This window comes from Elgaria multicarinata, chromosome 1 (assembly GCF_023053635.1).
Source record: "Elgaria multicarinata webbii isolate HBS135686 ecotype San Diego chromosome 1, rElgMul1.1.pri, whole genome shotgun sequence".
Taxonomy (NCBI): Eukaryota; Metazoa; Chordata; class Lepidosauria; order Squamata; family Anguidae; genus Elgaria; species Elgaria multicarinata.
This window is the reverse complement of record NC_086171.1, coordinates 125,334,025-125,346,639: the sequence shown is the minus strand read 5'-3', so window position 1 is coordinate 125,346,639 and position 12,615 is coordinate 125,334,025. Positions and strand designations below refer to the sequence as shown.

Below are 12,615 nucleotides of genomic sequence, written 5' to 3'. Positions count from 1 at the left end.
TATTATATAATGGGAAATATATTAACAGTTCAATCCTTCAATAGGTTACTCAGAAGTAAGTCCCGTTGGTTTCACTGACTTTCTCAGAGGTAATTGTGGATAGGATTGCAACCTAAAGGTTGAGGGTGGAACTAAGAGTGTCATCAGATGGGTGGATTTTTGCGTCTCCCTTCTGTCGCTATGACCTTTTGCTTCTCTCCCACCAAAGCGATGGGCTCTTTCCATGGGGAGAGAAAGAGGAAGCAGCAACAACTATGTGGTCCATTCAGGGGCCATTTTTATCGCACCACTTTTCCTGCACATAGCAGGAAATGGCGGCAAATTTCGTTTTTTTTTTTAAAAAAAAATAAGATGGATTAAAAGGGTTCTATTTTGTGACAGAAAAATGAGCAGAAGGAGCGGGAGGCATGTGGGAGGTGGACGTCGTTGTGGTCTAAAGGACGCGTGAACATCTGTAAGTGGGCAGTAGCGAGCGTGCAATATAATGCTTGTCTGATGATGCTCTAAATGTTTCAAGGAAAACATGGGGTTCTCAAAATGTTCCCTTTAAGAAAAAATCAGGGGTAGCAACATATTACCAAGAAAGTATGGGTGGGTAGGAGAGTAAAAATTACTACCCTTTACTTTACACAGGTTGATTCTGCCCTGCTGGTTTTAAATAAATTCCCCCACCCATCAGACAGCTTTCAAAACTGGCTAGTGCCTTTTCTGCCTCATTTAAGGAAGATGGAAAACAACCTTAGGAAATAGGGTTGAGGCAGTTGAAGGGGAAAATTGGTGAATACAGGAGGGATAAGTACCCTTCCCGCCACTGATTCTGCCTCAAAGTGTCCCCTTTGCCCTGACTTTCACATTACCTCAGCAAATGGAGTTCTACCCTAAAATGTGTGGAGTCTTTTTTTGAAGCGTTTTTAGATTTCCTGCACCATCATGATGCATTTAAACTCCAGAAGTGTGGAAACGTCCCCAAAGTGGTAGGGTACGTAGAAAACAACCACCACCCATACCATCATTTTGGCAATTATAGACTTCTGACTGTTCTCTTTTCTTCTTTTTAAATCCTTATAGAACCACATCACGGCCTTTGCAGAAGTCACATGATGTCGAAACTGATGTCTATTCGCTACATTGGACGTCATCTCTTTTCACAGATCACTCATAATAACTGAAACATTTTGAATATAAGAAAAATAAAATAAAACTTTATCTGGTTTTATGAGCTGATTTAGCAGCGTTAAAATTTACAACAGCCTATGAAGAATATGCCTGAAATGTCAAAAGTTAAGAGTATTGTCCAACAAATAGCATCACACCATTTAGGGATTAAGGGTGGGGGGAAATACTGGGAAAGAGTGAACCTGAGCACATCACATAAATATGCCATTTCCCCTATCTGGGGATACTTATTGTTTTGTTTTGTTTTTCTTACTTCGACATGTCAAAGAATCTGATGGTATACCATTACGTCTGACCAAATTGGACTTCTCATTAATTTATTAAAACTCAGCATGACAACTTGTTCCCATTCAAACAGATTTCAGCGTGTACACTTTTTTCTTTTTTAAGAATTCCATCCAGTACTAAAATGCTGTTTGCACTTCATATTATGATGTATTTCACATACCACATTTATATCTTAAGACTGGTGCTTCTGCTTTTGAAGAAAAAATGCCAATTTATACTGTAATAAGTATTGTATCATAATTTTAAAACATTATTTATTTGGATATTTTCCTGATTCCATGTGGTTGAATAGTTGATTTTGTAGTTCTTGAATGTCTTCAGTGTACCCTGTAGTTAGGATTAGAAATGAGAACATTAAGGCATTGGGATATCCTATTATTTTAGTGATTAACATCTCTTATTGAAGGGTAATAGCTTCTTTCTTAGGCCCATCATAGTAATTTTCATAGCATAAAAGTAAACTGACTACTGTTCATTGATAGTACTTGAAGGTTAATGGGACACAGCCAAAGACCCATTTCCAAAACCTTTGTTTCTATCCTCTTTTGCAAAGGGAGCAGTACGTAGACTATAGTAGGGGGACTTTACATCCCTTCCCTTTGTTGTTGAGTTTTGCCCCTCTCCATTGCACTGAACCAGCAAGTCACTAAAATTCTTCCTTCACCACTAGAGATGAACGCTCTATAAAGCTCTTCTTAGCTTGCCTCACACAGGATGCTGTGATAGTCTCTGCTCTTGAACAGCTGTATAGGATCAAAAATGAGTCATGGATAATCTACAGGGATATAGAATCCTGTTGACTTTAACAGTATAAAAATCAGTGTGTGGTTTGTCAGGATTCAGTAGGGCTTTTGATAATCTAATGAAACCAGGTTCTATAGTAGGTGGTTTACAATCTCTTGGAACCTGGACTAGTGCTAAGCCGAATATGGCCCCCTATTTTCAGGAAGCTTTTCTCTCCCTGCAGAAGAAGCATTGTTTTTTCTGTCTCTTTCATGGGGGGAGGGGGGATTCGGAGAATTTTCTCCTTGGGGAAGGGACAGAGTTTCCACATACCTTTTTTAAGTGTATCCAATTGTTGAGGGGGCTTCTTCCTATTTTTTAGTGGGTTTTTTGTGTGTTTTTAGAAAAACACTCTCCTTCCCTTGGCATTTGGAGGAGCCCAGCAGTTCTTAGTGAATGCCTATTGGAGACGATGTGACCTTACCTTCTCCAATAAGCATTAAGGAAGAACTCCTGGGCTCCTGAAAATGCCAGAGCTGTTCTTCTTAAAAAAAAATAGAAAGAAAGATGACGTCCCTCAATAACTGGCTACATTTAAAAAGGTATGTGAAAACCCTGTCCCTCTCCCCAAGGAGAAACATTCTCCGAAATTCTCGCCCAGCTTCTTTCACCCATGTTTTTGTTCCCCTCCCCCATGAAATGCCGAAAATGGAATGGTCAAAGTTTTCAGCACAGCACTAACCTGTGCTCTTCCTCCCTCAATCTGTCTTCCTTCCATCTCCTCTTCCCTTTTCTCTTCAAAACATGGATGCTCCACTGCCATCACCCACCTTAAACCCAGGTTGTGGCGCGGTTGTAAGTTATAATACAGCAGTCAAAGATTGGTATTCTGGAGCTTTAATTACCAGTTTTACTGAGAGGGCCTATTAGATGTGGATGTTTGTCAGGTCAAGACCCACCTTTTAGTCCAAAAGCCATCCTCCTTATGGATTCATCGAACATCCTTTCTCCCAAAGCTAGTTCTGCTCTTGGCTTTAACTTTCACAGTGTCAGGGCTTGGCTCCCAGCTGCTTAAGCTGCTCTTGTAAATGGGACTTAAGCTGACTTTACCTTTCAAAACCCACAGCAGGCAAAGTCAAGCCAGGCCACAGAACAGCCTGACACTGTATATGCCAGAAGGCTCCACTTTTTAATTTATTTAGCCTGGCATACTACAGGTGGTGGTGGTTGGTATATGTTTTTAAAAGGACTCATGAAAAGTGGTCTTGAAAATGGTAAGTTTAACCAAAGTACTATCCTTTGAGTTATTTATTATATATCTCAGGAATTTTTTTGGGAAATGCCAGAAGTATGTGACAAAAGAATAAGTGGATACAAAAGAAAAGGTGGAAAAGAGGCCTAGTGAACAATTTTGTACATATTCTTGTTTTTTAAACCACAAGGGAACATAAAAATCCAAGACATATTCACAGTCAAAGCAAAATAATAATAATAATAATAATAATAATAATAATAATAATAATAATAATATAAAAAGAACTCAGTAATCTGAGACCAAATCCACTTTGGCAGCCTAAAGCAAGGGAGACTCATATTCACATGACACCATTTCCCCCCAGTGTGTAAGAATGAACTAGGCCTTTCTATCACATACTTTGGGCACAATCCAGCCGAACTTTAACATTTTCAGATCCCCTTTATTTCAATAAGAAAGTCATGGGCTTAATTTTCTCCCATTAAAACCAATGGGACCTAAAATGCTGAACGTTTACTGGATCAGTTCTCAGCTCTTTCTGTTAATTACTTCAAGAAACGTACTGAACTGATCCTCATAAAAAGACAATCCAGCTCTTCACTACTATTAAAATTACATTTTTACAGCAATAGAACAGGTGTACACAGTAAAAGGCGAAGAAAGATTTCCACAGAACAATCCATGCAGAGCTATCTATGCTTTACTGATATAGTCTATGATTCACCCTGTTTGGCAAAAGGAGAAAAAACTGCGACAAATTCTATGTGACTCATGTATATTTGCCATTTTTTCATTGAGTTAATACAATGTTTTGTATCACCCACAATTATTCCCTTGGGTCTTTTATTATCTTCAACACAATGAAGTCATTCACACAACATGACAACCCAGAGAATGGGTTGAGTGTGGCTTGATGTTGGAATTGTGGGTGGGTGTTGAATTGTGGGTTGATGTTGAATCATGTGTTATTGTGTTGTGTGAACCCAGCCACACTAATAAGCCATCGTTTTTTAACCATGAGCAACCCTCAAAGAGAACCCATGGTTTGTTGTTGGGTTGTGAACCCTGGGTTGTTCATAGTTAACAAACTGGTTTGTTAGCATAGCTGGGTTCACACAACATAACAACCCACAATTCAATAACCCACAATTCATCAACAGCCCATACTAAACCCATACTCTGGGTTGTGGTGCTGTGTGACCAGATCATTCAGCTAATTGCTGCCCTGATCAACAGAGAATCCAAGCTACAGAATTGCATGGTGCAGGCCTTTAGGGATTTTAGTACTTCAGAATGTGCATTGGGTGTGGGGGTGGTCATTTGTACTCCCTTGTTAAGAAATAAAATCTCCCTCATTTGGCAAACCTGCTTGTCACAAAGAAGCGTTGTAACACAATCTTTGACATGCTGGCAGTATTTTTAAATATATATATATATATAATCTCCCACTTGCAGTCTAAAGTTATGGAAGTCCAGCAAGAGCTATGCCATGCAATTCTTCTCACCTTGGAGCTTGGCTCAAAATGCAGCTCTGCATGATATTTCTTTCAGGGATGGAACGCACTTTTGCATTTCGCCCACACAACCTTGCATTTGAAATCCCCAATCTCCCGCAGGGACGTCTTGAGGGTGCGGACATCTCTTCTCTAGGGACGATACATTTCCTTCCAGTAGTGCACTATCATGCCCTGCTTGGAGCAGAGGCAGCGGAAACCTGGGTATTTCCCAAAGATGATGCGATACCTGTGGATTGTTTATGGTGAGAGGGGATCACATTCCCAAAGCGCTCATGAAAATAAAAGAATTGTGCTCTTAACTATGATAGTGCAATGTGTGTTATAGGCACCATTTGTTAGAGTAGCAATTATGTTTGATAAATCATAGCATATCCCATATGCTCACCGCACTTGGTATGTTTACGTTTCGTGGTCTAGCTGTTTAGGACCCACTTTACGTAAAATTGTTCACAGTGAGGATTTCAGGGAAATCCTTGGTTGGTCATTGCAGTACAGCAATTCTGCAGATTTTATATCTGATTCATAAGTTCAGGAAGAGACTCTTTTATGTTAAAAGAAAGACTATTCTTTTTCAGCATATTGTCTTATCAGCATGTAACTGAGTCTGTCTCTCAGGATTTATAAGAGCCTAGTATTTGGGTTAAATTGATCATGTTATCTTTGTGAATCAGCAGTAACAGGGTGGGGAAGACACTGCTGTGTACTGTATTTTTAAAGTAAATAAAATAATTTTTTTCAAGCATCTGTTACAAGTATTTTTCTTCCAGAGAAACCATTAAGGGACTCGGTGAGTTGTCAGGCTGTGTGTATATAAAATGTGATGAATAAGCACGTCTATGTTGGCATTTATCCTGGGAAACCAATTCCATAGTCTGTTATGGCAAGGAAGAGAAGGTTTATCCAGTTCACGATGGACTGCCATATATTAGGGATGTACATTGGATTTGGCCGGAGCCCAAGCCAAAATGGCCCCCTTCAGAACATTTCTGTTGCTTCCGCGATGAAGCAACCAGAACTGAAGTTGGACCCCTCACAAGGTTTCCTGCACAATTTGGGCTTCGGCAGTGCTGACAGTCTGTCTCCAAAAATAGTGTCTTTTGATTTTGTTTCTATGTTAACGCTGATGGTGGGGGAATATGGCTGAGTGAATGATGGGTCCACTTTCTAATCAGAGGGCACCTTTTACTAGGGGCTTTCCAATTACTGTGGTTTGTGGGAAGGATTGTGAGTTACAAACTGTCTCAATGGCCTTAGCTAGACCTAAGGTTTATCCCGGGATCATCCCTGCCTGCTCCCGGGATATCCTGTGTGTCATTTACATGAACAGGGATGACCCGGGACAATCCTGGGATAAACCTCAGGTCTAGCTAAGGCCTTAGCATCCATATTCTGTAGCAAGCATGTAGGAAGTCAGAGATTCTGTGTTGGGATGGGGATGGGGTGGCTTCAAATTCTGTTTGTTCATAATTTTAATACCCTTTTCTTTCTCAATTATTAAATCATTCCTTCTCTCAGTCATTTCCCTGCAGTGAAAAGTCTGCCTTTCCAGTGCTGCTACACTTCAGTATATGTCATCATAATTCAACACCCCCAGAGGAGTCCCTGGTACACTAGTGGAAATTTCCACTTCTGTAGATGAACCACCATCTGTTTTGCCAGCAGTAGGGGGGAAGCAGAGTGCTGGGGCAGATTGGAGATCCAAAGCCCCATGGTTCCTTCACCCCACCCCTAAAGAGGATTAAAAAAAACCCCACCAGCCCAGGAACATTGTGATTTTCCCACCCATTGGTGTCAATGTGAGAACATTTGAGAACTACAAGTTCAACCGCAGCTTTTAAAGCTCAGCTAAAAACTTTTCTTTTTCCTAAAGCTTTTAAAACTTGATTTTGTTCTGACTTTATACTGTTAGTTTTACCCTACCCAGTGCCTGTTTACCCTACCCTGTGCCTGTTTGCATTCTCTTCCCCTCCTTATTGTTTTATTATGGTTTTATTAGAATGTAAGCCTATGCGGCAGGGTCTCGCTATTTACTGTTTTACTCTGTACAGCACCATGTACATTGATGGTGCTATATAAATAAATAAATAATAATAATAATAATTGAAAGAGAATGGATGGTATATAAGGCGCTGTATAATTCTCCTAGTTTATGGAAGATATATTTCTTATGACCTTACCTGTAATTAGTGATGGGTAAACTTACCCCAGCAGAAATCTTAAATTGCTAATCAAGTAAAGAATTCTAACATTCAACCTCGGATTATTTGAAGATTTTGCGCACATGCCAACGATTTGTGTGTGCACAACATCAACAAACTGCATCTTGGGAACTGTAGTATGCAATCCTGCCATGCGTCACTACGTTGTGTTTTTCTATCCGAATGGCTGTTGTTGTTGTTGTTGTTGTTGTTGTTGTTGTTGTTGTTCCTTACAGTTTACCCTACCCTACAGCAGGGCTGGAGTTGGTATGAGCAACTTCGGCACAAGTAGCTGCAGGGGAGGTACTTCCATCTGTGGAAGTCCAGATCTCCTTGCCAACTGCCTCAGGTTTCACTGCTCCCCTCCCAGCCTCCTTGTCTTTGGATTCCCTTTCCAGTATCCCCCCCCCCCCCCCAGTACCACTTACAAGCATCCAGGTCTAAAGTAAACTTTTACTTACCAAACAAGAAAAAAAAAGTTCAATACTAGAGAGAAATGACCTCAGTTGACTAGCTGGATAAAAAAAAGGAAACACAGGATTCATCTACACCAAGCAGGATATTCCACTATGAAAGCGGTATATAAAAGGCAGGAGCCACACTACTGCTTCATAGCGGTATTGAAGTGCACTGACAACTGTTGGGGTCCATTGACACAGACCATATACCGCTTTCATACCACTTTCATAGTGTTATATTCTGCTTGGTGTAGATTATTATTATTATTTATTTATATTTTTTATTTATATTATTTATTTATATTATTATTTATTTATATAGCACCATCAATGTAAATGGTGCTGTACAGAGTAAAACAGTAAATAGCAAGACCCTGCCGCATAGGCTTACATTCTAATAAAATCATAGTAAAGCAATAAGGAAGGGAAGAGGAAGCAAACAGGCACAGGGTAGGGTAAAACTAACAGTATAGAGTCCAAACAACATCAGGTTTTAAAAGCTTTAGGATGTGTCATGGGCCTCAAGAGTTGTCAGTGCACTTTAGTACCACTATAATGCAGTAGTGTAGATCCTGTAGTGCATTTCAATACAGCTAATTAATCAGTAGTGTGGCACTTGCGTTTTATATACCACTTTTATACCACTTTCATAGTGGAATATCCTGCTTGGTGTAGATGAGCCCACAGTCATGAGTGAAAATGAAACATTGAATGGGATGGATACTCACCTACATAGCTTGTTCCTTCAGATTTCAAATCCAAACTTTCACACTGATTGGTTTCGAAAACAATAAAGGGTTAAATAACATCATTCCATAAGCATTGCAAATGGAACATCTACATTTCCCTCAGAAAGTAAAGGGTTAAGCTGATTAAGATGAGGACATGCATAAAAATGGTGGAATTTAGATGCTTTAGTCATGCAGACTACTCATAATCAATCGTGGTTTGAATAACAAAAATACTAAAGTTCATTTGATAGCCATTCAAGCTCAATACAGATATTGTAATAGATTCAACCAATGATCTGCCTAATTTTGAGTTTTGACAGCATCCTTATCCTTAACACCTAACCAATTTTCATAAAGATTTTGTAAGTTCATCTACTATTATTATTATATACTACTATATACATTTTATTATATGTTATTGTTAGTCTAGCCAAGGAGTAGGCAGCATGGCCCCTGGACACCTTGCTTGGTGTTCACCAAGGTGTTCTCCCTGTCCCACTTTCAAACACACACACACCCACACCCACACACACACACACACACACACACACTTACCAGCAGCTGGGATCACTGCAAAGCAAATTGAGGTGCCCCCCCCCTCAAGCATCTGCCACCTTCATTTCCTATGAATGCCTTTGGGCTACACAGTGTCTACCCTTTGTGACTAGCCACGCCTCCCATGGCAGCCATTATGTGGTGGTGCCCAGGAGAGTTTCTGCAATTTCTAATTGTGTCTGTGGGCCCACAAAGGCTGCCTGCCCCTACTCCAGCTTTATGGTTAGTCATTGTGGGTTGGAGGCTTAGGCTAGACTATAATGAATAGTAATCATGGTTCAATGAGAAATGTCTACAACAGCATTCATGCCATAGTAGTTCCTACAAGACCCTCAAGATAGATTAAAAAATGTGATTTTCTAATGGGCCTGGATGAGCAAGACCCTCTGAAACTATTTAATGTGTGTGTTTCACAAGTGTATTTTAGCCTTCCGACCCTTCGGGAGATTTTTCTGTATCTGTCTGCTGGGGCACACATGCCTGCCCACCATGGAATCCCTCAGTGCTTCAAAGGATTCTGAGGTGCACATTCAGTTTATGTTGAACATCTGCAGGGCCTGTCTGGCCTTGACATTGACCCATGCAAACTGAGATTGTGCCTTCGAACACACCAAACACTGTGGCTGAACATTGCAGGACTTCATTCAAAGTGCTGGTGCTTCCTTATGAAGCCCTAAGACTGCTTGAAGGTACCTGAAGAACCATCTTCTAACACACAAGCCTGCCTGAACACTGTGTTGTCATCCCAACATCTGAATCTAGGTGGCTTCTCATGGTATCCAACTTTTCAGTCATGGAACCCAGTTATGAAATACCCTCCACTTCAGTGACCTGCCTGGCACAAACTGGCCACTGAGCATCAGGCAAAGACGTTTGTGTTTGCCTGGGCATTTTCCCAGGCAGTATCAATTCACTATGTGGGTTTTTCATCTGTTTTGCTGAATGTTTATGCCAAATGTTCATCTTGTTGCTCTGCTCTGTTGCTTCTTTATCTGTGATTTTATACTTTTTTTTATCTTCGTTGTATGCCGCCCAGATAGCTTTGCTGAAGACTGTCCTGAAACTATTGGATAATAAAATAGAATTGGATAAAGAAGGGGCAATCAGTAATGGTGCGCAAACATATTACAAAGGACCTTTCTCCACTATGCTTGGTCTTCTCATCAAAGAATGCTGGAAAAGGTCCAAGAAACACTGTTTGAAAACTACTGTTTCCTAAGAGGTTCAAAAAAGGTCAGCTCTGGTGCTCTCCTCCATTCGTTGTCTTTGAAATGCGAAATTGTGACAAGGCATATGGGGATACCAGCTGGGTGTAGATCCATACAGATGCCCTTATATGTATTCTCTGGCATATTTGCAATTATGAAATGCATAAGGCATACAGAGGCAGCAGCTGGGCTTGTGTCTCTTCAGCTTTTACAAATCTTCGTTTTAGCAATATCTATTAAAGGATGGGGATAATGTCACTATTTTTCAACTGCAAATTGCGTGGTTATTTGCAGTTTCTTTTTCATTTCAATGTGCTTTACAGTGAATGCTTTGAACCTCCTTTTCTATCATTTTTCACAGTTGTACCAGCAGGGAGCTTTGCAGATTATTTATTTTCCAGCAATATAGATGTTCAAAGTCCTTCAAAGTGCTATGCTGAATGCAGGTGTGATAGTATGTGTTCCCCGAATTATCCAAGCCCATTCAGTAAATCAAGATGAAAGACAAGAGTCTGCCATGGAGGAAGAGATGAAGCAAGAAAGAAAAGGGAGATAAAAAACAAAGCCACTTAGTGGAGATGCAGAAATGTAGATCACTTTTTCCATCTAGCAAATATTCACAGCACTGTTGTTTCAGTATGAGTACAAATTGATCTATTCAATATGGCCGCCATCTTCTCTACCCCTCTTCTTGCCATTGTGTAGTGCAGTGCTGCTTACAGCAGGCGCTGAATATAAACGACATAAAATATCAAATATTTAACAAGCAATTAGATAAACTGACCACATGGAAAGGAGGACAGGGCTCCTGTATCTTTAACAGTTGCATAGAAAAGGGAATTTCAGCAGGTGTCATTTGTATATATGGAGAACCTGGTGAAATTTCCTCTTCATCACAACAGTTAAAGCTGCAGGAGCTATACTAGAGCGACCAGATTTAAAAGACGGCAGGGCACCTGCAGCTTTAACTGTTGTGATGAAGAGGGAATTTCACCAGGGGCTGAGTATATACAAATGGCACCTGCTGAAATTCCCTTTTCTGTGCAACTATTAAAGATACAGATACTCCTTTCCATATGGTCACCCTAAACATCTGGAGGGCACCAGTTTGGTGAAGACTGATAAAACCATTAAACATGTAGGCTGAAAACATTCAAAGACCTTTTTAAATAGCCAGGTTTTAGTCGTATGCCTGAAGGAATACAGTGTCATGGTGGATCCCAGTTGGAAGGCCATTCCACAGGGTGGGTGCCACTTCTGAAAAGGGTCTAGTCCTGATAGTACACCCTGGCCACTAATGGCTGAGGAATTTGTAATAGGGCCTCAGTTGTTGGCCAGAGCATGAATGGAGGAATATACAAAAGGTGGCGTTTCTTAAGGTATCCAGGTCCCAAACCATTGAAGGCTTTAAATATTAAAACCGGAAGCTTGAATTAAGCTTGGAAACGCACTGGCAAGCAATGTCGCTCGAACAGAATTGGTGGGATGTCTTCAAGGCATTTGTGCCAGTCAGCAGTCTGGCTGTAGCATTTTGCAACACTTGAAGTTTCCAGACACTTTTCAAGGGCAGTCCCATGCAGAGTGTGTTACAGTAGCCTAATCTCGAGGTCACTGGGGCTTGAATGATTGTGGCAAGGTCTGCCTTGGTCAGTGAACCAGCTGAAGGTGGGAGAAAAAGCACGCCCACCTCCGATGTCGCCTGTATCCAACAAAAGCCTCGTTCAGACAACACACTAAATCATGTTGCTTAACCACAAAATGGTTAATGGAATGCATTAGGTGATTTTCCTCCAATTTGTTGATCCCCTTGATATGATAAGCAGGAAGAAAAGGATCTTATTAGAGAACTCTAATGACAACGTGGGTAGTTAGTGTAAATTATTTATTTATTTATTTATTTTATTACACTTATATTCCGCCCCACAGCCGAAGCTCTCTGGGCGGTTTACAACATTAAAAATAGTAAACATTAAAAACACAGACAGGGTGATTCTAGATTAATTGAATGCAATTAAATGAGAAGCACTAACAGATGGAATCTTCAGAAAGAACTTCAGCTGTCACCTATGGAGCAAATTGTATCATATCTTCATTTTTATTGGCAAGAGAAAGAGAGAGAGAAAGGAATTGCTACAAGCTTGTTGAAGTGGGTCTTTATGGCCCTCTTTTTAGCCTATCACCAGCTTACTGATGATAGGTCATTGTACTGGCTCTCATTTACTGGTGATTTGGTAGTGAGGCAGGTAGTGGTGTGTAGTGGTTAGAGTTTGACTAGGACTGAGAAAACCCAGGTTCAAATCCCTTCTCAGACATGAAGCACAGAGGGCAACTTTCAGCCCAATCTAGCTCGCGCAGATAAAGATATGGGTATGTATGCGTGGCACTGGCGGTGGAAAAAACAATGTAATCAGAGGCGTGATAGAAATGTAAGAAATAAAAATAGTATATGGCTGGGATCACTTGTTGAAGATCTGCAAGCATTTGTTTTAATTGAGGGCCTGAAAGG

General features: G+C 40.5%; 1 protein-coding gene across 1 annotated transcript in view; it reads left to right on the top strand.

Annotated features, from left to right (window-relative positions):
• PLPPR5 (phospholipid phosphatase related 5) overlaps positions 1–1,101 on the top strand; it is a 103,154-nt gene extending 102,053 nt beyond the window's left edge. The window contains exon 6 of the mRNA XM_063133079.1: positions 1,069–1,101. Within this exon, the coding sequence (XP_062989149.1) occupies positions 1,069–1,101 (33 nt within the window). The remainder of the gene's footprint in view (positions 1–1,068) is intronic.
• Positions 1,102–12,615: the final 11,514 nt, after the last annotated feature.